At 36.2% G+C, this 26,293-nt stretch overlaps 2 protein-coding genes across 20 annotated transcripts in view; one reads left to right on the plus strand and one right to left on the minus strand.

Moving 5' to 3' along the window:
• Positions 1-3,620: 3,620 nt before the first annotated feature.
• Positions 3,621-4,383, plus strand: ncbp2as2 (NCBP2 antisense 2 (head to head)). The gene is made up of 2 exons (XM_052547427.1): positions 3,621-3,742; positions 3,830-4,383. The coding sequence occupies exon 2, from the start codon at positions 3,837-3,839 to the stop codon at positions 4,149-4,151; it is 315 nt and encodes a 104-aa protein (XP_052403387.1). The 5' UTR covers positions 3,621-3,742; positions 3,830-3,836; the 3' UTR covers positions 4,152-4,383.
• Positions 4,384-7,104: 2,721 nt separating this feature from the next.
• dlg1b (discs large MAGUK scaffold protein 1b) overlaps positions 7,105-26,293 on the minus strand; it is a 147,264-nt gene continuing 128,075 nt past the window's right edge. For 13 of the 19 annotated variants that reach the window (XM_052547406.1, XM_052547412.1, XM_052547407.1 and 10 more), the window contains 14 exons: positions 22,203-22,329; positions 20,226-20,382; positions 19,962-20,064; positions 19,218-19,332; positions 18,481-18,657; positions 18,108-18,174; positions 16,401-16,497; positions 13,947-13,988; positions 12,054-12,104; positions 11,846-11,947; positions 10,804-10,976; positions 9,836-9,945; positions 9,477-9,568; positions 7,105-8,779 (listed from right to left, as the gene is read on the minus strand). In XM_052547406.1, the coding sequence (XP_052403366.1) occupies positions 8,673-8,779; positions 9,477-9,568; positions 9,836-9,945; positions 10,804-10,976; positions 11,846-11,947; positions 12,054-12,104; positions 13,947-13,988; positions 16,401-16,497; positions 18,108-18,174; positions 18,481-18,657; positions 19,218-19,332; positions 19,962-20,064; positions 20,226-20,382; positions 22,203-22,329 (1,520 nt within the window). In that variant the 3' untranslated portion in view covers positions 7,105-8,672. Of the gene's footprint in view, positions 8,780-9,476; positions 9,569-9,835; positions 9,946-10,803; positions 10,977-11,845; positions 11,948-12,053; positions 12,105-13,946; positions 13,989-16,108; positions 16,143-16,400; positions 16,498-18,107; positions 18,175-18,480; positions 18,658-19,217; positions 19,333-19,961; positions 20,065-20,225; positions 20,383-22,202; positions 22,330-26,293 lie in introns of all 19 variants that reach the window. The other 6 variants (XM_052547421.1, XM_052547408.1, XM_052547418.1 and 3 more) reach the window with 2 other exon arrangements.

The raw sequence follows: 26,293 nt of genomic DNA on the forward strand, positions 1-26,293 counted from the left end.
TTATTTATGTGTACAGCAAAGCTTCATTACCATGGTCTTTTTCTTGTACCTAGTCTCTGAATTCGTTTCAGTAAATCACTGATATACAGACTGTGTAGTGCCCTGCTGTTCAACAGCAAGCTGGTTTGCGTTTCTTATTTTTTCCCCCTTTCCCATGAAATAAAATCCATGTCCCCACAAGCACTTCTGACACTCTCACGGTAATTCTTCATTCTTGAAAAGAGAATTCCATTTCTGCCGTTAGACAAGCAGATCAATAGAGAAATTCTCAAAAACAAATACTCCCACTGCTCTGTTTGATAGTAAACACTGCTGCAGAATATGTGAGAGTATTGAGGCAGGATATCAGAGGATGAACCCGTCAGAGAAACTCATAACAAGTCTCCCCCACATCCACCTGTGCAACATTCACACAATGATCACATAAACATCTGCCCACAAATCCTGAACCTGCAGAGCAACACATTAACGGTTTTCATTTCCCATCTGCGGTTGTCTGCTGGTCCTGAAACAAACCATAATTATGAGGAATTATACATTTTTCAATGCCTACATCATTTGAAAGATATATAGGGAGAAGTGAAATATATAATGTTGAGTAAAATACCATGCATTAATATAAGAAGAGTCTTAGAAAAAAACAGAGAGATGCAAAAATGTAAATTTTGTTTATGAAAATAAATACAGGATGATAATTCTACATTATTTTCATGTCTGATAGCTTACTACACTTTTGGTTTTAATGTATGATGCTCTGAGAAACCACTCTTTCTTAACTAAACCGTTAATTACACTCCCTTTTTTGCTGTATGACACGTGCGACTAGTTTAAGGCTAAAGTCAGACTCTTGTCTCTTGTCCTGCATGTGATGCACAGCTGTGGTGGACTCTTTTCAAGGCCTTTGTGTACTGGATATGAGCACCAGACACAGCTGACATGCTGCAGAACGCCATGACCTTCAGTTTCAGATCCTCGCCATGGCCGCACACCTCAAATATGAACATTTCCTACAGCAGCTGCACACACGTTTTTACACACAATTCTTTTGCACGTCTTTCTGGTGCGGCACACACCCAAGGCCTGAAAGGACTTCCTCACTTTCTCAGAAGATTCTGTTATCAGCGTCCCACACACAGGGGGAGAGGTCTGGCACACAACGAGAATGAGATCAGAGAGAGAGAGAGAATAATGGAAGAGATCTGCTTTGCCCTTCTCTGACCCCTTGATATAACCACCTCAACTGCAGTTTTCTCATATTGCAATCTAATCTATTATTTAAACAGCATTAGCAGATGGAGCAGAAAACAATGCAGCTCTGACTGAAAACTACCCTTGCATGTTAGCTACAAAAATGAACATTGAATTTCATTATTTTATGGTGCATGTTTGAAAGCTCCAGTACTTTCATGGAAAAGAGCCACGGATGCTTTCTTCAAAAAAAATATTTTTGTATTCCACAGAAGAAAGTGAGAGGATAATGAAAGGATATTCTTTACTTTTTCTTAGAGGGTACAAGTGACAAATTCAAGTGTTGGAAGTTCAAGCACTAAATTCTTTGAGACTATCTTTACATTAACATCTTATTCTGTGAAAAAAAGATTATGGACTTGAAGAAACAGTGTTGCTCGGTCACTGTGTTATCTGATATGATATTTTGTTGTTCAGAACATTTCAATTTCTTTATGTTTGGTTTGGTCAGAGGTGAAGCCATATGAGTGTTTCACTCACAGCAGAAAGTGTTATTGTTACAGTAAATGTGAGACCACAGTGACATGCTTTAGCTTCACATGGAGCTTAATGGAAAGTGCATGCGAGTATGTCAATACAGCATTGTTCAAGGGTAAAATTATTCTTATTTAAAGGTTTTCCTCTTTGGCTATGGCAGATGAAGTAGGAAGTAGTGCACTTCCAGCATTCAATCACACTGTCTTTGTTTTCCTCACATATGTACAGTACACTTGTTTTTTTACACCCTATCTTGCTACGCCATTAAAAGGGCACTTTTAATGTTAAATAAATGCTTTACTTTAAAGTACATTTTAAATATTTTAAACTTTTTTTAATAATCATTTATCATGCTTATATGAAGTGCACTTATTTGCTGTGCTGACCAACCTACTAAAGTTCTTGTATAAATTTAAATATAGTATGTTATTCAATTTTACATTTAATATGAATATATATTAAATATACTAAATTGAAACTTCATTATTACAAATGTGTATCATTTTATCACAAATGTGTTACAGATATATTTAGATACATAACATACAAGTTTAAATAGAAATTACATTTAAGTATATTTTAGTTACCATTTTATATTAAGCACTACACTTCAAAGATAATAAAAGTAATTGTGAAATTACATATACATTACATGTACACAGTCTTATTTAAGAAGGTAAAAAATGCATGCTTAACTAATTACATTATGAAATTAAACAAATGCATTTTCTTTTAATCATAAATTACATATAGTTAAATGTCCGAAAACTTTACATTAATTTCAAACTTGCAGACTATCCTCCTAGTTATTTTCATAAAAAAAAGATTAAAAGATTTTACATTTTTTTATATTTTCAAACTTAAAAACAAAGTATTTGTTATTTTAATTTTAACATTTTTGTTCAAAAACAACACTATGCCCCATTGAATTTCAACGTACAAAGATATATTTTGTGCTCCACAAAAATCATCTGGTGGATATTTTCATAAAAGTGAAAAAAGGCCAAAGCCATTGTAATGCTGTAAGGCATGAAGAGCACTGAGCATGAAGAAAACAGTGAAAGAAATTATTTTTACATAAACAGGTTATAATTTAAGGACAATTTCACAAGAACTGTTGAAAACCTTAAAATAAAGAAGGAAGATAAACTCTGCTTCCGTCAATGCTGAAAAAGTGCGTTCATTAATTCGGCCCACTTCAACGTAAAAAGACACCCCCAAGGATGATGCAATTCCCATTAGAAGTGAAGTGTACTTGGACGTGTGTGCGTCGTGCTGACAAGTGTTTCTAGAAGATACACTATCAGCTCTCTACACACTGAGATCACAAAGACAGCTTTTTATCAATGAAAGCATGGTCCTCCAATGCCAAATTAAATACTTCAATTAAATTGCTAAAAGGATTATACCAGTATATCTATCTATCTATCTATATATATATATATATATATATATATATATATATATATATATATATATATATATATATATATATATATATATATATAGTCTGTGTGTGTGTGTGTGTGTGTGTGTGTGTTAAAAAAATGGTTTTAAGTCGGTAATTTCTATCTTTTGCTGTAGTGTGTCAGTAGGAAATATCACTTTACATTTCCAAACATTAATTTTGAAGCATCTTGGAGACATTGCCACAGTTATTCTGGATTGAGTCTGTCTCAGTTTGTTCTGTTTCTTCATGTTATTCCACACTGATGATGGTGAGATCAGATCTCTGTGTTGAGCACTGACTGCTGTCAGACTCCTTGTGCAAACAAAAAATCTCACTGGATTATGTAAACTGATATTTCCTATTGACATACTACAACATAGATAAAAAAGGACTTAAAACTAGTTTTTAGCTGGTGAAAATATAATGTATTGTTATATAATGTAAAAAATTACATTTATTACTCCCCGCGCCTGTAGAGGGCACTGTGCTGTGTGTAAACGGCACCAAGTCGCGTAAAAAAAGACACGCTCAGTAGCGTGCAGAGTAGTCGATTGGGGACCTTTGAAGGTAATGTGTTGTTTACCTAAGAAAATAATATATACTAAATGTAAACCTGATAATATCAGTGAAATCTAACGTATATATTTGTGACAGGTTCAAAATGGTGCTGCGGCGGATCTTCCATGCTTTGATAAATAACGCTCAAGTAGTAGAGAAGCTCTCGGAGTCTCGACCCATCAGACGCGCGGCGCAGATCACGGCCTACGCCATCGCTAAAGCACAAATCGCCGGGAAAGACGCCTCGACCAAGCTGCTCAGATCCGACACTATACGCCAGATACGCGAGGAGACGTCAAAGATGCCCAGGGATGTGGAAGAGTTGGGTCGGAGAGCTACTAGACTGCGGGATACATTTGTAAAGGATGTGAAAGAGGGAATGAGAGACGCCAACAGACGGATAAAAGACAGAAAGTGACTGAATGAGTGAACCTTAACGTTATATTAATGACGTTATTACGATTCCACTTGTGAATACAAGGACAGCGTTATTAAATACTATTTATAACGTTCTACTGTAAGACTGGGGTTTTGTGGCCCTCAATTAAATTAAATTAAATGAACTGTAAAGTCTCTGAGTGTTGGTAATGGTACTTGAATGACTATGTAAGTGCCTTGTTGTTGTGAAATAAATGGAGGATTTGCAAGTAGTTATGCCAATTTATGGACAACATTTGAAGCCAGATTATTAAATGAAAACATTTTAAACCTACAAAAATTGAGCTCGAAAATTTCGAAGCGCGAGAGCTCCAGTTCACAGCGTGACTGTACTGCAGATATGACGTTTCTGTGACATACTTATGGTGTATAACCATAAAAATATCTGCAGCTTTGTTAAAATCAAAAGTATACACTTATCTAAAGAAGCGAATACCTAAAAAAAACCCCGTCCAAATATGATTTAATAAGCAGCTTTCCAATACTGTTGATATTTTGTAAAAAGTACTGGATTGTTTTAATGTTCCTATGTTTGTTTTCCACAGAATTACAATCACATGGTTGAAAATACTGTAAACATTTTTTTTTCCTCAACCAAAATTAAAAAGTGTTATCCAAAAATGTAACCATGTGAAAGAAACTATTTTATGAGGTGGCATGAATACAAAGCCTATTATTTGATCTTGGCCCAAGGCTCTCCAGCTCTGCTCCTATAGAGCTACTGTCCTGTAGACTTCTGCTCCAACGCACATGCCTATAATTTTCAAATGACCTTGATTATCTGACAGAGGTGGGAGACTCGAGTCAGACTGAAGTAGCATTTTAGGGCTTGACAAATATTCATAAAAGACTTTAACTTAGCCCCCATCCCCACCGTTTTTACATGCAAATATAGCCTAAATCACCGCACAAACATTGGTTTTATATTGTGTATTTGATTTCATTGGACGATGTCATGATTATGAATCAGGATTTTTGTGCAGATTAACATCTAACGGAGAGCTGGTAGTCTTAATGGGCAGCTTTCGGTCACTATTTCATATTCATCCCGTTGTCTTACAACAGAAACAGAAAAATATACCAGTGAAAACAGCTTTATTGAAAATTTGGCTGCTTTGAAATACAGTTTGTGAGCACTATTAAATTTTTTTTTTTTTTTTTTTTTGCAAGTGGAATGCATTGTAAATGGTTATTCACGGTTTATAAGAAAATGTAAGCTTTTTTTTCGGCAGTAACATGTGTACAGTACAAAAAGTCTTAAACTTGGTCTTCAGTGTTACTCTTTGAGTGAAAATCATATGGATAATTTATGGGGATGCATGAAAGAAGAAAATCATACAGTTCACTAAACTTCACATTCACTCCCAAATATTAATAGGGCATATCTCTCTCTCTCTCAGTGCACAGATTAATAATGTACATTATAAACAGGTGCAAGGTTTGTGTGATTCAATTCTGAATATTTTTTCTTGTTATTCTTTTGTTAAAAAACAAGGATCTAACTTAAAGGGATACTTCACCCCAAAAATGAAAAATTTCATTCCTCAATTACCCCCACACAGTAGAGCATATGCAGTTTGAGTTTAGCTCATTCTCCAAAATTGTACTACGCTGATGTGTAGAGACACAGAGAAGACTTGTTGAATAGAAATCATTATTTTTATTTTCTTCATGTACAAACAGTATTCTTGTCGCTTCATAACATTACGGTTGAACCACTGATGGCAGATGGAGTATTCGATGTCTTTCATACTTTTCTGGACCCTGACAGTGTAACTTACTTGGCAGTCTATGGGACAGTCACTGGCCTCCTGGTTTTCATCCAAAATATCTTAAATTGTTTTCCGAAGATGAAAAAGCTTTTACAGGTTTGGAACGACATGGTGGTAAGTGATTAATGACAATATTTTCATTTTGGGGTCGAGTGTCCCTTTAATGTTGTGTTCATGCCTGTATACCAACAACCACTGTATACTTATCATGCTTTTATGTTGGACTAATTTCAGTCACATTTACATCTTAGGCTATGTAGTTTTAATTTTTATTGAATTATCAACTCAGCTGTATGTGAACAATTTGAGTAGAAAGGCATATTGCAATTTTGTTTTGTTGCAAATAAAACTCACATAGTCCATGACTACTCCAGTTTTAAGTTGTTTTAATATATTAATTCAGTTAAATCTTTAAAAAAAAATTGTATGACTTGACAGTGACTTGCTTGAACCAAGCAACGACTTGAATTGCTTGACAAAAGCAGTGACTCAACTTGATTTTTTACAAAAATTGACTTGGACTTGCTTGAGGCTTGAAGGTTAAGACGACTTGCTTGAGGCTTGAAGGTTAAGACTTGAGACTTACTTGTGACTTGCACATGTGTAACTTACTCCCACCTCTGTTATCTGGTTCAGGTGTATTTGATTACAGTTGGATCCAGGGTTGGAGAGCCCCAAATTAGTTTCATTAATTCACAAAATATTAACAAAATAAAATAGATAAATAACATAAATCGAGCAAGTGTGTTGGAAAGTTCTGTTGTCATTTACTCACCCTCATGTCAATCTAAGCCTGTATTACTTACTCTTATTTGAGAGTAAATTAATTGTATGAATGTCGATAACCTAACAATTTTGGTGACAACTGACTTCTGTTATACAGCATTCAGGTCTCAAAAATATATTTAATGTTCCACAAATTAAATTAAATCATACAGGTTTGGAATGGCATGAAGATGATTAAAATAAATTTTATGTTTTTGAGTCGATTATTCTTTTAAGGTGCCATATGGCCTAACAAAGTAACAGCTGTGACAATCAACATGACAACTTTTCAGAAGTGCACTGATGTGTACAGCTAGACAGAATAATGTGTGCCAATCTCACACCTTACAAATATACTTAAGGCCTTGATCTGAAGGAAAACTCACACCAGCACTGTGCTGTATGAGAAAGATTTTGTTTTATTTTTCTTGAATTAGCCATTCTCTTGTTCGTTTTGATCAATGGAATGAAACAGATCAGTAGGTTATTTACATGTTTCTTTTTTCCAGTCCCAAAATGTCCCCGAAAAGCAGAGGTGGTGAGGTGGTAGAACAAGCAGTCTTCGTATACAAAACAATCATGTCATAGGAAGAGCAGGCGAGACCCCCTCTCCAACGGGTTTAGAAAAAAAGGAGTCTCTGTGGAGCTTCTAGCTGGATAACATCAGCTCTGCGCAAAAGCTTCGTCAGCCCTGTGAGACGGTTTGTGTCTGAGAGGGGGACGGATGGAACGTTCTTCTCCACACATGACGACTCTGATGTAGCGCTCTCAGAGCAGATGATGTTGAAATGGTGAGCAGAGGAGAGGAAGAGACAGAACTAGCTTCAAATAGCATATGAATCATCCGCTAGGCTGTTTTCTCCACATTCCCCTCACTGCCCTGCATCTTGTCAGTTGTTTCAGTTTAGGAAAATAAAGGGTGGTAACAGAAAAAGGGGAAAAAATATATTCATACTATATCATTTAAATCTCTTGCTCTAATATACATTTTACGATGTCAAGAAAATAACTCCCATCATAATAGTGTTTAAGTAAAGCTCAATACAGACTTTTATTATAACAAAATAGGCAGTTTATGGAGGGTTAAATATCTGTTAAGATCTCATTGTACAATAAATTTCTTCCACATATGCGGTGGCATTTTATTGCCCCTTAAAAATATCAGTTCCTTACAAATGGCAGACTTTCCTAAATGTAAATCAAAGTGTTGAAAACACATACTTTGTGTAAGACACTGATTGTAGACTCTTGGAACAGACATTCTAACAGTGGCGGCACACGTCTCACATCTGTGCAACGGGACATCATCTAAACACAATGGCTCCATAACGCAGACAATCAGAATGATAATCAGAACAAGAAGCATGCCAATACAACAGTCAAGGGAGAGGTAAAAAGAAAATCAACAACGTGTGGAACATACGGGACTATGATGGAAATGAACAATGAGAAAAAAGGACTGAAGAACACCTGGTCTTAGAAGCTACAACGTGCAAAGTTTTGCTTTTTTTGTGTGTTTCTCATCATTGTAATGAATCCGATGCCTGAGACTTGAGCTCCATGTTACCATTTCCAAAAAACAAGAGAGCGGGTAAAATGAAAAGAGACTTATCAGAAAATCCAGATCGCTGTCTTTGTACTTACAAAGTAACCTCCCTTAAACATTAAGGAACTGTACCGTTTCCAAACCCCTGGTAAACATGCTGGTCTGGCATAGCTTTGCTTTCTGTAAGCGTGGAAGCAGTAAAGATCTGAGGAGGACAGATCATCTTCTCTTGAACTATAAGTAGCAGGTGAAGATATAGGACTGAACAGAGATTGAAGTATGCTGGATTAAGGAATTAATCTGTTGAGTGAATTCTGTCAGATGGAGAAGCCCAGCTGAGATTACCAAAAAGAAAAAGAATACAGAATCAATAAATAAACCAGGCAGAGAAAGGGGGATGATAAACTCCTGAAGGCGTTCAAAGTTTCTCCTTGGACTGTACCCATATGTATGGCCCAGACTGTTCCTCAATTATCTGCTTTACTTGATCGTAGATCTCTTCCAAAGTGTCCCCCTGAACAATAGCTGTAATGCAGAGATGATCACAGTGAGGAGACAGCGATGACGAGAAGAAAACACCACACAACAGTCACACAACCCAAGATTTGAGCTTCTAAATTATGGTTTTACAAATACAAAATATGTTTAAATATGCATTGTTTATCTTCATGATCTTTCATTAAAAATTCAATTTGTCCAGGCATTTATACTCATGTTTGACAGTGCTATCAAATGATTATTTGCGATTAATCACATCCAAAATATAGGTTTTTGTTTACATAATATATATGTGTGTGTACTGTGTATATACATATATATATATATATAAATACACACACATACAGTATATATATATATATATATATATATATATATATATATATATATATATATATATATATATATTTATAATATAAATTATATGCATGTAAATATATACAAGTAAATATTTTCTAAATATATACTGTATGTGTGTGTATTTATATATGCATAATACTATACACAGTACACACACAAATATATTATGTAAACAAAATCTTTTATTTTGGATGCGATTCATTGTTTGGCAGTGCTAGTATAAATATAAGGTAACACAAAGGTCAGATTCTCTTAGTCATCCATCACACTGAGTAAAACCAAAGAAATGGTTCTGATGTACAACAAAATAGAACGTGGCTTTAAAAAAAATAGCTCATACAGTATATGAGAGCCACAAACAGACCTGTGAAGTGCTCCATGAACTCCTGTTCCAACTTCATGGCTCTGTCGTATGTCTTCCTGCCTTGTTCCTCTGTCAGTCTTTTATTCATCTCCCTGAAGAGAGACCAAACACCATTACAGCATTTTATATCAATGTGCTTGCAGGAGACAGAAAAAAACCTTTATGGATAAGTGATCCTTGCATACCAATCTATTTTGAGAAAAATCTAATTAACTGCACCCCAAAGAGTTTGACTGGGTACAGTTTCCAGAATATGACACAATGGGAAACATGGTACACTGGTCATTGAAAGCGTGACATTGTTTTTAATAGACAATGATCTTTGTAAATACTAGTTGGATTCCTTGTCTTTTACTTACACGATGTTCTCCATTGATTTTGGTTTGATGAAAATAGCGATGGGGTAAAGCACAGCAACTTGCAGTCTCTTTATGGCATTGCCTGATACATCTAGAATGCAATGTTTGCCCTGAGGAGAGCAAAGACAGTGTTTCTATACAATAAGCAATAAGGCTGCATGTTATGCATTACAGTCCTGTGTTGTCAGCAGTTGTATCATGCCTATTTCTCCAGAAACAATACTAAGCTCTGTTCCTTAATAACACCTTATGTAAACATTGGGTAATGGCATTCAAATCTTTTCCTTGTACATGTAATCTTTGTAGAATTAGGGCCTTATCATGCACCCAGGCGCAATGTGGCACAAGACATGGCGCAAGTGTTTTGGCTAGTTTCAGCCTGACGCATTTCTAATTTTGTTTAAATAGCAAATGCATTTGCACCCATGGGCATGCTGATCTAAAAAAAGAGGTGTGTTCAGGCGCATTGTTGGCACGTTGTTATTTTGATGAACTGAAAATAGACTGCGCCATACACTAACTCAAACCTGGTCTAAAGTCTGGCACAATATTTGTTCTTTGTTATTTAAAGAGCACGTTAGTAATATGTGCCTATAGGCGGGTGCTCAACACATGTATACTTTGTTTATTACACACAAAGGGACGTGCAGCAGCACACAAACATTTTTCAAAATGAAAAACTATATTCCACAATGTAAATAGCAAAACTGGCATGGTGCGAGCACAACTGGCTTTTAAAGGGGGTGGTTTATTGCACGTTATGCCCAAAAACACCCATTTCTCATTAAGAGAATAGGGACGACTCGTTTAGACCATGTGCACATACAAGCCGACCGTTTTCCCATCATTAAACTAGCAAAAGTGGATTCAGACAAGCTTTGAGTGCACCCGTGCCATGAGCTTTAGACCATGCACTTAGATGGTTAAAATAGGGCCCTTAGTGTTGTTAATAAAACACTGGATCTCACCTTTTCTGCCACCTCTCTGACAGACTGCACACTGGTTCCATACAGGTGACCGTTGTACTGGCCTGCCTCGATGAACTTGTGCTCCTGTATGTCTTTCTCCATCTGCTCTCTAGAAACAACAAAGTGGTAGTCTCTCCCGTCCACCTCATAATCTCGCTTCGGCCTTGTTGTATCTGAGACAGAGAGCAGCATATGTTACAGGTTATGCTGCCATGGTTACAGCAGAATTAACAAATGTAGTTTACAGTGGTTTGACGATTTGTAGTTTTAAATGCAAGTATATATGCATTAAATCCTGATAGCGGCTGCATTTATTCTGCCCTATGACTTTTCCAGGTTTCTAGATAAGGATTAGGACAAGGAGTTTTGAAAATATTTTTTACAATCTATACCTGATTTAATTTTTTTGAGATCGTCATAACTAGAAAAATTAATTTGTGGATTTTTTTTGTTCTTATTTTGAATCTTTTTAAGTGGTATGGTTGCTTTGGTCACCTGGTTAAGAACCACCGTCTTTTTTGTAAGCTATCAGTACATGGGACTTCTTCTCTTGTCTACTATCGGCTGTTCAACAAAAATGTTTACAAACCTATTTGTTTGAATATAATATTCAGAAATATTTGAAAATGTGAATTTTTTATTAAATAAAGAGAACATGGGTTTTTTCTGTATTCTTAATGCACATTTTATTTAAACCTCACCATTAATTGTCTGAGACTATTACATTTTGAAGGGCACAGTACCAACTTACTTTTAATTAAATAACAGTTATTCACAGTTTAATAACCTCGCTAAACTAAGTAGTCAGATTCATTGTGGATCCCTATCAAACAGACCCCTGCAAATAATAATTTACATCACTTACAGAAATAATTAATCAATTCAAATGTCAGAATAGAGATATTGAACCATGTCAATGCAGTCTTAAATGCCTTTTATACGACATGCTTGCAAACGACACTGTCATTTTCACCAAGGCAACTGTACTAATGTGTCCCTCATCATGTTATCTAATCAGTTCATACAGTGTACAGATACTTACGAGGAACACAGGAACCAAATTTGTCAGGGAACTCCGAAATCAGGTCATCGTTTACTCTGTCTTTCATCGGACCCAAGATAATCACTGGTCGTGAGTAGTTCACTGTTGAAAGACCATTCAAGAAATCAAATACATTCTCCTTGATGTGACTTAATAGCTGAAATCTTATGGGTAATGTTGCTGATACAGACAATCATTAGCATTTTACCTTCCTGCTGACAGACTGGCTCATAAGACAGCACATATTCCTCTTGACCACCTGATATATGAACACACACACACAAAGTTAAGCTTTAACAATTCATCATTTTATGTTATCACACCCAGTCAAGCATATTGAGACTCTGAAATCGATGCAATGCTTTCTGCTCATGCATTATTATTAAATGTGAGATCCACTTGTGGCCACTAGAGGACCTGTAAGCCACACATATGATTAGTGAATAGCAATGGAGTTCTCTGTCACGGTTGGTATGAGACTGTCATAATGATTAAAGTGGAGCTCTTTCTGTGGATCTCAGTAGGCCTGATTGCCTAAGGCTGACTGCCCACATGTGCACTATGAGTTAGAGGCAGATACGTGCAGTAAATTAATGAACACTGTTCTTCAAAGTTAGGGGCAGAATTCCTAAGGGCCTGTGACATGCTAGTGCTGTTTACTACATCAAAGTGTAGCATATTGCATACTTAAAATACCAAATATTAAGCATTTATTCCAAAGAAATAGAATTAACTTGCTGTTTTGTTAGTTGTTCACATGTATGAGAGATCACAAATGAAAATACACAAACTATGTCTCCTGCACAAATGTGTATCATGGAGCTACATTGCAATATAGCTATAGAATTTCCAATGATTGTTGCGTAATTCAAATGTATTTCTCAAAGCATATTTATATAAAAATAAATAGCTGCAGAATAAAATGTATTTATTTAATTTAATATTAACATTCATCAGTTTGGGGTCATCAAGTCTCATGCTCACTATCGCTGCATTTATTTGATCAAAAATACAGTAAAAATTATAATATTGTGAATTATTATTACAATGTAGAAAGTGTTTTTATATTTTAACATTTAATTTATTCCTCTGAATGTAAAACTGCATTTTCAGAAGCCACATGATCCCTCAGAAATCATTACTGATTTGATGCTGAAGTAATATTTCTTATTAGCAAAGTTAAAAGATGTTGATGTTTTTGTGTGTGTGGGGGGGGGGGGACCATGATAGTATTTTTTTTTACAGGATTCCTTGATTAATAGCAAGTTCAAAAGAAAAGCATTTATTTTCAAATAGTTGAAATCATTTGTATCATCATAAATGTCTTCATGACATTTTTATTTTGATGAATTTTGTTTCTTTTTTAATATGTTTTGTTTCATTTAACGTGTCCTCAAGCATTCTTATTGTAAAAAATCTAACCGACCCCAATCTTTTGAACAGTGATTTAACAGCCCAGTAAAAATAAAAATGTACCATACATTTTTAATCGTTTATGTCCGCATTCATATCGTTTTCAAATGTTACTGGACATAGTGGACAAAACGTATAGAATAGTGACACAAAACTACTGTACCATGCAGTAGCTGGTAATGCCCTGCACTAATGCACAGTCTGTACTGCTGATCACAGCGGTGTGTAATATCTGACTCCCGTGAGACAGTATATATCTTTAGAGTGGCTTTGATATAGCACCACTGTGACTCTGACTGTCACTGACAGAGCGAGGGCAAGGGCTGGGAAGTGATGGGGGGATGTACTGTTGCTATGGAGACTGAGCCAGGGGCTGGCAGAGGGCTCACTGATTGATTTTGCTATTGTATCTGTGTGGCTTCTGGAACATTACCCAGCCTGTCTCACTGCAGTGCTGCTCAGTTGAGGGGCAGGCATTCAGCAATGTAAACACTTGATAAATCCACAATAGCATTACTCTGTAATTTATTAACATTACTAATTTATTTATTATGTTGCATTATAAAATGGATCTCCCATACATGTTAATGCATAGCAGAGAGGATAGGAGAGAGAATCATTGTTAAATATGTAAAAGAAAAGCAGACGAGAAAGACGGATGAACGGCACAATGGAAGGAAGAACTTACGGTAACTACTCTCACTATCACTGGCATTAGAGGTGACATGCTCTGAAATCATAACAGAGGGGGAATGGATGATGAAAACCAAGAATAGGAGCACATGATGATGCACGAGGTGACTTCAAATAAGCCAGAAAAAACAGTCCTAAATCTCACCATAGTGGAGAAATAGTCACACCACTAAGGGACACAGTCCACCTTCTAAGATGAGTTTTGTGGCTTTTAGTCCAAATCTGGTAGTTTTGAGGTCATATGCTACTGTATTCTTATTAGCTGACAAAGTTACCTAGCACAGGTCATAATAAAATAAATAATAATAATAATAATTCCAAATAATTTCACATTAATATGTTTTCATTCTGCTTTCTAAAGTCACCATTGTTTTCTACTATCAGTCACTGATTCATAAATCTCTTCAGGTTGAATATCTGAAAGTACTTCAGTAAAATGATAATGAAATAGAACCTAAATATTTCAGCAAGCGTGCCCTATTTTATTTTTTGTATCCTTCAATGCATTAAGAGGTCTGTGGTAATGTTTAAAAATAACTTAACTGGCAGATTTACGGATTTAGAAAGTTAAAGGAGGGATAGTCCAAAAATCTATGCAACCACAATTTTCAAGCTTCAAAAAGTTCATAAAGACACCATAAATTACTCCATATGAATTTGAATTCAATTAATTTTCTTAGAGACAGAATTGCTTCATATGATGAAAGAATAATTTATATATATATATATATATATATATATATATATATATATATATATATATATATATATAGGTTTAGTTATTATTTTTGGTTCAAAGATGATAATCTTAACATGAGGGTAATGTAAGTTATATAATTTTCATTTCTGGATGAACTAACCCAAACTTAAGTCTTTATCTTCCATCAAAAATGACTCATCTTGCATATACAGATGCATTCAAAGTTTTGTTCAATGAAATTCAATCACACATTAAAGGGATAGTTAACCCAAAAATGAAAATTCTGTCATTAATTACTCACCCTCATGTTGCTTCAAAACTGTAAGACCTTTTTCATCTTCAGAACCAAATTAAGATATTTTTGATGCACTCTGACCCTCCCCTAGACAATAAGGATCCTTACACGATTAAGGCCTAGAAAGATAGCAAGGAGATTGCTAAAATAATCCATGTGACATCAGTGGTTCAACTGTAATTTTACGAAGCTACGAGAATACTTTTTTTGTGCAAAGAAAACTAAAATAGTCACTTTTACAATTTGCGTTTTCCTCGCGTCACCCTATAGCGCCATTTTGGAAAGCATCACATATGTAAACAACGTATCTGCATACATATGTTGTTTACGATGTTATACTCTCCCAAATGGTGCTATAGGGTGACAGAAGGAGACGAATTGTTGAATAAAGTCTCTATTTTTGATTTCATTTGCACATGTTGCTTTGTAAAAGTATAGTTTAACCACTGATGTCACCTAGATTTATTTTAACGATGTCCGATGTCTGATTTTAACTTGATCGTGTTAGGATCTTTGCGGTCTATGGGAGGGTCAGAAAGCTCTAATAATTCATTAAAAATATTTTCATTTGTGCTCCGAAGATGAACAAAAGTCTTACAGGTGTGAAACAATATGAGGGTGAGTAATTAAGTAATTAATACAACCTCCAACCAGAAACAGCAAATCACAGTTTGTTTTCAGCCATGCTTAAGTTTTATTTCCTTTCCCAAACCTAATTTAGTTACAAAGTATTTGGAATTAATTCTGAAGGTGTCTTTGCCTGTTTAAGTGTGGTTTTATGGAGTTAACAAAAAACTACTGGATGATGGTCACTGTCCATCCAAAACATGTCAACTAGTAAACAGTAAACTGTAAACTAGATAATAGTTTGACTATCTAAAGTATGATTGCAAATAATTATATTTAAAAAAAACAATCAAGAGAATAGAAAATATGCAGATGCTGAATAAGAGATTCCATTTCAGCACAGTGAAACAGTGGAGAAAAGAAAAAGAAAAAAAAAACAAAGTTTGACCTCCACCATCAACAGCAGAAACAGAAAACTCTTTGTCTGGTACTGTATGAATTATGAGAGCAAGGAATTAAATATGTGAGAAGAAGACAGATAGCATGGAGGTCTGGTCCAGAGGTGACCGAGTGGGCATCTACATGGTGAACTTACTCTGGCCTTTGGATAACATGTCATCTGGGTTGTCCTGTGGATCGGTCAGGAAGGGAGCAACAAGAGAGACAACAACCACAAGAGTACAAGGGTTACTGAGACACTCTAAGGCCTGGTCCAGCCACTGAACACAGCAAGCACCAAGCTGTCTCTGTCCACTGGTGTTGCATTATCTAAAGTAGGCTCTGATGTCTGCTGCGTCCAGTGGAGCAGTGCCCACCTCTGTCCTTATGACCTGCTGCTTCCCTATTTTTGCCCAGCATTGAACTGGAGTGCTGATTTCTGTACTTACGGTCCACATCGCTTGTTTCCTGCTCACTCGCCTCCTTGTTCTTGTAGAAAAGGAACTTGCGGGAAAACAGATTCTTTTTACGCTTGTCATTGAGGGACTGTTGAGGAAGAGAAGGAAAGGGAAGGCAAAAGAAAAGAAGAGAAGGGGAAGAGGGCTTGCTAATGTCCATATGGAAAAAATAAAAGATGATTGTTCTGCTCTCGACTTTGTGGTCCTCTGAGGGTTTAATCAAATCCCACTGATAAAATTTATACGAGTTAACTCAATTAATGGAGGATGTCACAAAGTCAGAATTGTACATGAAATGCATGAAGAACTGAAGTGGACAAATAAATGGATTTGAGTCATAGACTCAAAAAACAGCCAAGCAGCAGGAAATCTCAAACACAAGAGAAGCAGACGGACAGACTTGCATGCAGAGGGTAAGAAACACTGTGAGTGTGCCAGAAGCATGTGGAGGCCTAAAACTGCTTTGGTTGTGGCTGCTTTTCTTATCAGTAGCAACATGCAACAAAACAAAAAAAAGCAAGTTGGCCTGATTTCCTTTTCTTTCGTTCAAGGGCAGGTGAATATAGTATGAAATCCTTTGCTGTAGAAACAGCTTGTATGTAAAATGATTTAAGCATAACTGTATGGCTTTTTACTTCTGCAGAATTTCTTTCTGATGCAGCACCAGGACTACAGGTACATTTTCACTCTTATGCAGTGATCAGTTATAAAACTGGCTGGTTTACACTGCAGCACTATGGATTATTGGAGAGCATTGCAAGGTAGCCAAAAAGAGGAAGGTCTGAAGATGAAGGACAGGAGAGGAAGAGGGGTGGCATACAGAAGGACGAGCAGTCCGACATCAATGGCAAGCGTATTTGTCCTTCGTTTTCCTGTCATGCATGTTTTCTCGGGCTGTTAGATAATCTGGTGTTTTGACTTCTATGCCTCATAAATGAGTTATAGATGTATTACAGTACTGTTATATGCGTTTTTTGGGCCTGCGACACTTAGCTACGCATGCTGTTAATTTAGACTGGACCATTCATATGGCAGACTGATTAGTATAAGAATATTAAATTCTACAGAATGCACTGAGCATTATTAATTGTGAGTTAATATCAAATGGTCAAACTTTCACAGAGGTAGGAACATTAGCAAATACTAACGTGTAAAGCAATTTGAAATGCATTTTCATTGTCATTCTAGATACACAGTATAAGCAACATCCTAAATTTGGTTACAATCCCTAGTGAGTTGCCAAATGCTTAAGCATTTAAAACATCATACTTCTGAGGAAAAGGTTGTTTCAAGAAGGAAGCATGTAGATTAAAATGCTGCTTTCTAGGATGCATAATTTTGGCCAAAATCTAAGGCAGCATGCCAATAAAAATAATCAGATGGTTGAGGTCAGTAAGATTTATTTATTTATTGAAATACATGGCCGTCTTTATTTATTGATGATGCATTAAACTATAAATTTATAAATGTTACTAAATATTTCTTAAAAAACAAATTTACTCATGAATATATATGCGGCACGACACAGGGGCTGTCAATGCAAAGTGTTGCAAATCATTTACTTACGATGCTCCAATTCAGTCAAGATGTGGTCTTAAAAAACATGTAGCTAGTAGACAGCAAAGCAACTCACTTGGTTTTGGAACAGAGTATTGTTCAAATCTTTGTAGGTATGCATGTATAAAAAGATTCACTCACCCCTTTTTCTCGCGACTTGGGGTTGAACTTAACTGTCTTTAACCTTGCTCTCTCCTTCTTCTCCACTCTTGAGAGAAAACATAAGGACCACATATTACATTAGCTGTTCTTTGGTATTAATCAGTTACACTGCATTTAATGCTCCTTCATCTGAACATTTCTAAGATAAGCACTTGATGCTACTCAGCTAAATGAGAACGATGACAAACTCAGGTCTGGTCAAAGAAGTCTGGAGTGGTGCTGGGGGTCCTATTTATACTATTTAATACAAACACAAGTCAGCATGACCTGCATCCAAGTAAACTTACCAGCCTAAATTAACCTGCAAACAATAATAATCATTTTTGTAATTTAATATACTTCTATCTCTCACCTTCTCTTGCTGGGGATAACACCCATTTCCTCCACCTCTCCTTGAGGAGTGACCTGCCGTGCCTGCCACCACTCATCATCTGAAGCATTCACCACATGCAGTATGTCCCCAAATCTGAAGTTCAGGCCTTGGCTGGGCAGCCCAGAATCCTTAGTTTTATCATAATCAAACAGTGCCCTGCAGAAAACAGTCAAAGTAAGACCAAAGGAAAAATAAACTTGCTCCTTTAGCTGAGAGCATACGGTAATATTGGTCTGGCCAGAAGCTTCAAAAATTGCTAAAACATTTTGATAGATGTGTGTAAACTGCAAATATAAGATATCTTATTTCCAAATATGAAATTTAGTAAAAAAAAAGTTGGCATGTCATGGAAATAGTCATCGTCTTTACAGTGACGTATATCCACGTGAAAGAGTTTCTTGAATATGATTTTTTTTTTAAAGTAAAAATTAAGGACTTGATTTCATCCATCAGGATTCGATTGGACAATTGAATCACTATGTTAGTGAATTGCGGTGATATCATGTGAGTGACGGGGGAGGTTTTTATGTCCAACTCTTGCGCTGGTAACCATATCATCAGAAAAGCAACGTTATTGCAAGGTTATTGCAATTTCAATATTACAAAAACATAAAATAAAATGAATGGTAAGAATAGTCAGTTCATTATATATTATATAATTTTGATTTCATAGTGACTTTATATTCAGTTTTTTAGTTCCTTGTAGAATACAGTACCTGACATATAGTGATCTCTTCTGATTGGTCCTCAGGGACCCTGAGCCTGAGCTGATGCTGCTGTTCATCATCTGCTCTCTTAGGTCATGGATCTTGGCTTCAAAACGGCTGTACTCTGAAACACAAGGCCACAAATATCACCCTCATAGGGCATTGTGCGTATGAGAGAAGAAAGAGAGTTGCGGAATATTTGTGCATAAAAACAATGTTATCAAAGCACATTATCAAAGTTATACAAATATTCATACGCATAGCATTGTCATGATAAGTAGCAATTGGACACCAATTTATGTCCTATAAAGGAAGTCTTTTTCAATCTTTTCCAAAATGTTCACATGGCATAAATGCCGTATAAATGTAAGTGATGCAGAACAACCACTGACTCAAAATGTCAGAATCAGTACTTTAAAAATATAAGTCTACCTACATTTATCAAGGGGCGTGAAAGACAAAGTATCAGAAATGTACCTTCATTGTTAAGAGTATAATAATGGTCTGTAGGACAGGTTGAACTGTCAGACCCGGATGACTCAATATTCAAGTAAAAAATTTTATGAGACCTGATTGATCTGACCTAATGGCAATAGAAGGCTGTAAAATTGGAGTATGGGCTTATTAGATTTTTTTCTTCTCACAATAACACTGCTAAGAGTCTCCTGCTGTACATTGATTACTTTCTGGTTTGTTTTTAATGAGTGGATAAAATGATTGCTGTGGAGCTGGTTTTCATCAAGCAAGTCTCACCCTCTGGTCTGTACTGGGCAACGATGGTGACTGTTTGTCCGGCGTTCTTCAGGGTTGCAGCGGCCTGTTCATGAGTGGCACCGCGTAAGTCTATTCCATTCACCTAAGAAAGGGACAGCCATTTTTATGTCAATAGGATAAGCAGTATGGTCTGCACACTGTTTAGCACTGAGCTCAGTATGTCTGCTGAATACTGTTAGAAAAACTCCTGATTTCATCTTCAGTGTGACAGGACATGGTTTCAGTGCCCACTGTAATACTCACAGACACCAAGCGGTCTCCTTTCCTCAATTCTCCACAGAGGTCTGCAGGGCCTCCGGCCAGGATGAAGGAAATAAATATGCCCTCTCCATCTTCTCCACCTACTATGTTGAAGCCAAGCCCTGTAGAGCCTCGATGCAACACCACCTTCCTGGGTTCCCTGCATAAGCAAAAAATAAAAACGTCCTCAGACAACCACATTAAAAAAAAATAAACTAACAGACTCACAGCATCAAATGCCAACTGTTCATTTTGTCTGAAATAGCAAAAATGATTACATTGTCCTAATTCAGGAAAGTACGCTGTGTTCTCTGTTTTGTACATGTCATACAGCATGATTCTATAAGAGTCAGACATACTAGTTTGTAAGATCACATTTAATGACACCTATCTTATACAGTAATTCTGATGTAAGGTTTTCACATTAATACTACATTAATATAATTTAAAATAACAGTTTTCTATGTTTCTATCATCGTATAATATAGAAGCATCATATTTCTGCTTTCAGGTGCCTTGAACTTGTATCTGTATGCCGAATTTCATAAGTGCATTACTATATATATATATATATATATATATATATATATATATATATATATATATATATATATATATATATATATATATATATATATATATATATATATATATATATGTATCACACACACACACATACATACACACATGTGATATAGAAACTAAGGGGCAAATTAAAAGTATTTTTTATATAATTCCATAAATGAACAGAGTGCAAGGTCAGTGTATATAACTGACCTCCTGGAGGCACTGCTGCTCTAGTTCTACTACACACAGCCACAACTTAAAATACTGATACTGTAAAATCAACCACCATTATATCACATCACCTCTTGCCCATTAAATAGGGCATTGCTATAAAAATCAACAATGAACACAATGACATCCAGAATGGGCCACATGCTCCTTTCAGGCTGTACTGTAAGTCTGATTGTTGTGCTAAACTTCACATCCTCCTGTACACCTAAATGGTCAGATTAATAGAATCGTTTGTTCTGCAGGATTACGACAATCTTGTTTATTCATTTTCCGGCAAGCTGGCTAAGAGGCTTGATGATGCGCTGCGGTTTTTCTGAAAATGAACCCACACATGACGTGGATGGGCTAAATTTGGAGCTTATCAAATTTCTAAATCTGCAATGATGTGTCGTTTTGGGTCAGATTTCTCTATCTGTCTAAGTGTCTGGTGTTACATCTGGATAAATGGTATAACCACACCCTTTTTTTTGCAACCAGTCTATTTTTTGATTGTGCTCCGTCAAGTGGGCCAATTCTAAAAATAAAATAGATAACCTTGTAAAATCATCACATATGTCTGACATGGATGGCATTCTGAAATGGGAACTGCCATCTGCCCTCACAATTGACAACTCCCTCAGTGAAGCATTGCAGCTTTGGCCAACTGACCTGAGTAAAAGTAAACAGCAAATCGATACTCCAGTGAACTAAATCAAAAAAGTTCAGAGCATCTCATCTTCTAAACAGGTCATGATATCATCCTGAACATCACACAGGAGACACAGAGCACTGGCTTGCTATGGCATCACATTATAAATGAACAGCTTGAAGCTCATCTTTTGTTGAACTCAAACATCAGGCTTACAAGTACAAGATTAATCTGGTATTCATCTGATGATACTAAGTGTACCACAAAACAATGGCAGGAAAACACATTTCTATTGAGTTGCACAAAATAATATACAACACTATCAACGCAGTAAAAAAAAAAAAAAAAAAGAATATTATGAGCCATCCAGACTATTTTTTCAATAAAGATTTATTAAATCAGGAAAACTACCAATACCCAGCCATAATAAGGACTATGATCAGTTTATTTATTTAAACTGTAAAAGAATAAAACATTATCTATAACGTTATACATCCACACAGACAGAAAAAAAATCATCATCGAAGATTTATGCAGACAATTTTTGACAATACCTGGTTACATCATCATCTCCCACCATGGTTTTTGGGGTCGGGGAGTAGCGTCCGGAATGCACCGGAGGCAGCGGCTGGCTCAGATAGCTTGGAGGACTGATATGGTTTTCCATGTGTTGCGAATAGGCTGGGAAAGAGGAAAACATGCACAAATATTAAAACAGTTCACAAAAACAAGTCTCAAACACCCTGAACTGCATTACCTAAAGCTCGCACCAAAGACTTCCAAGATCTCTTTTTACCTAATCTTCCAGACACACACAATGCAATTCAGTTTGCATCCCTATGAGAAACAGACACATGCTGACAGTAAATGATACCCTGGGATGAGCTTTTAGCACACGGGCCTCCACTGTGGCTCCGTTTACAAAGATATCCATGTGGGGGGGAAAGAGACCTAGGGGTCAGGGTGAAACTGAGCCTAAACTATCCATATTTTACCTTTCTGTCTCTCTTTAAAGGTCTCATTTGAACCAGACAGTTAACTGAGATCATAAAAAATGCTTCTTGGGTATCCGTGCATCATTATATCAGCTCTGTTGACTGGAAGTATGATCCATACTTGCATAATCAAAAAATGATGGTTAAATGGGCAAAATAGGTAGTATAGGTATTGAATGATTTTCCCAACTATCACAAAGAGCTTTTATGTCTGTTTGTCAGTATTTGCCAACTGCAGTTACTGTTGTAATGTCACCAGTGTGGAATGCATGCTTAAATGTGTTAATTGTTGCAATGGTGAAACAAAACCCTTATCTTCCCTGTAGTGTCCACTTCATGAAACACTGCATTTACGCATGATAAAATGTGACATCTTTAGTGGGATGAGACCACACAATACAATACAATACAATACGATATAATACAATACAATACAATATAAAATAATATAATACATTATTGCTGAAATAAAATGAGCACTTATTTTATAAAATATTTACAGGAAATTCTTACTCGACCTATTACTATACTAAAAAATAAAAAATAAAATAAAATTTATATTATACATTATAAATATATAAAATATATAATATAATCAATATGATTACATTTCCCTTGAATAAGATTAAACAATGAATGATTTGAGTGATATTAAACTAAACTGAGCTGATGAACAACACTTATCTTCTTTAGAGCTGCTTTACACCCATGGTTAGGTCTTCACTAACTTCACTTCACTATCTGTGCATCCATTCAGGGCTTATTCTACAATTTGTTCTCTGATATGAGCTCTCTGGTTAGGAGATATATATTTGGGTCCAGTGGGCTGGGAGCAACAGTGGCAATAGCATTCTCTCTACAGCCTATAACAGAAAGAGAGGCTTAGCTGCAGAAACCTTGTTTTACCCTCAGGCGAAGCAGAGTGGAACAGAGTGGCACGATATTTTTTTTTTTTTTAAAGGCCAACAGATGGTAAAATGCATGGTTTATGGCTCTCCATGGGGACAAAAATATAATCTACTAACAAGAAGGCTCCCCCTCTGCAATACTCTAACCAAATCAAGCAGATCAGTGTGTCCAAAAAGCATGCTCAAATAAAGAACAACATTTGAGCACTATCTACAAGCTATAAACAGTGTTATTTCAGTGTTAGTCAGGCTGCTGAATGATTGTGCACACTTAACAAAATTATTTCTCATTCATTAAATCCGACTCATGTTTGCTTTCTGAGGCCCGTGTACCTTTGTTCCACATGCTGCCTTCTATGCATTAAGATATTGCTGTTTGGATTAGCAATACAGACTTGACCACGTGATCCCAGCCATGACTGAATTTGTGATTTGTCTTTCAAGTCAAGTAGAGAAAAGCAACCTTGTCAGCTATTTTTCCATTGAAAACTTTTAATTCAGCTAAATGGTTACGCTATGACATATCATCTATATTAGTCAGATGGTGCATCAGAGTACACCAAACCTGAACTCTGTCTAGTGGTTTAAACTGATTTCTGTGTCTAGCAGGTCATAAACTGTGACCTATATGGGGTGGTTCTGTCTAATTGCCCCATACACAGGGGGGATCAGTGCTAACAGCAGAGTTGTGCAGGATTTGACTGAGACGGGAGTCATCTTTCATCATACTGGGGTACATGGCAAGCATCCTGTTTAAGGATTAAAAGTGAGTGTGTCTAAAGGGAGTTGTGTGGGGCGCATCAGAAGGGGCAGAGAGATCAAGAGCTTTTTATGATGAAAGCATGTCTGATTTGGTGGTGTGGTGTTGTGTCTGTAAGTGTGTTACTGTGTGTCTGGGGTCAACAGCCTTTAAAGAGCTTAGCAGTGGAGAATGACGGTGGTTGATTATGTAAATGTACAATAACTTAAAGGTAACTTTCTTTGACAGGCTTGAGCTTACTAGGAAATTATTCTGTCTTCAAAAGTCTAAATGTTGTAGGTCAAAATCTGTAGTCTCCACAGTACTGGGGGCTTTGAAGCTACAGTACAAAGCTAAAGTCCCTTTCACATGACTTGCGTCAGGCTCACATCTCTCAAAACAAGCATCCTTGCAGTGCTTTGAGATCCACATGAACAGCACTTCAGAAAAGGGCTGTTTAGTCATGTTTTTGCAGTGCCAGTGCCATTAAGATACTTTCAGTCAGATGAATGTGGAGAAAAGAAGGTTTATATTTGCAATTCATGTGTCATAAAACTTCATGTATATCAAAATGCACAGGATCAGGCCACCAGCTACATATAATGAATCATTATTTGTCTGACAACCATTTAAAGGTTTTTAAAAAGTCAACAACAAATGATGTTAAAATTGACATTGACATTAATCATGTTTTAAAAGCGTTAAAGACATTCACCTGGGTTCATCCTGACTTTTACATAAAAAAGACATAAATCATGTTGACTGATAAGTGAAGGGTTAAGGTTTAAGCACTCAGACATGTGCTATGCAACTGTTTTGATTGAGGGAAACAAGCTATAATTCTAGTTTCAAAATATTTTTTTCACTCCCCTTTTAATACAATAAGTATCAGCTGTATAAAATGTAGGGCAGGATGATATTGGAAAAAATTCACATTGCGATATGAAGAAAAATACTTGAATAGCTCTATTTGGAAAAATATAATCAATGATTTGGGTGAATTGTAGGTTAGGTAATCAGCATAGAAAATAAACAAATTACAATCATAGATAAATATAATATTACAAAGATACAAATGAAATAAAAAAAAAATGTTTTACATTTTTCAGGTAAGTCTAATAGTATTCAGGTACAGAAACTGAATAATCAAATGTAAATTAACACTACATAGTCTTCAATGTATAAGGAAAATAAATCTGTGTTAAAGCTACAAAAGTAAAAATTCAGTATTCACGTGCTTCTGCGTGGCTCTTACCATGTATACCAGATGCGAGCGGCACGGCATGATGTGACAAAATACTATAGAACCCATAAATTATCAGTGATGCGGTCACTAGATGCGGCGTGGCACGTCATGACAAATCCCCTGCTACTGTGTTTTATTTATGTGGAACTGACACTAAGTTCAAATGATTTGCAATGGTCACTTTTCACGACCAGTGTAGACAGACTTTAGCTGTTGTGGCGCGTGGCACAACCCTCTGCATTACTGAGTCATTAGTGCCTTTTTAAGGGCAGGAAGACACACGGAGGGGCATTTACCTTCACCTGTACTGCACAACATACCGTATTTTCCGGACTATAAGTCACACTTTTTTTCATAGTTTGGCTGGTCCTGCGACTTATAGTCAGGTGCGACTTATTTATCAAAGTTAATTTGACATGAACCAAGAGAAATGAACAAAGAGAAATGAACCAATAGAAAATATTACCGTCTACAGCCGCGAGAGGGCGCTCTATGCTGCCAGAGATGCTGCTCATTTCTACATTGAGCAGCATAGCGCGCCCTCTCGTGGCTGGAGACGGTAATGTTTTCTCTTGTTTCTTGGTTCTAAATAAATGTGACTTAAAGTCCAGTGCGACTTATATATGTTTTTTTCCTCATCATGACATATTTTTGGACTGATGTGACTTATACTCAGGTGCGACTTAAAGTCCGAAAAATACGGTAAGCTTTAATGGCTGCGAGGGCAGCACGTTCAGACAAGAGCAATCGATAGTAG

Source organism: Carassius gibelio, chromosome B2 (genome assembly GCF_023724105.1).
Source record: "Carassius gibelio isolate Cgi1373 ecotype wild population from Czech Republic chromosome B2, carGib1.2-hapl.c, whole genome shotgun sequence".
Lineage (NCBI taxonomy): Eukaryota > Metazoa > Chordata > Actinopteri > Cypriniformes > Cyprinidae > Carassius > Carassius gibelio.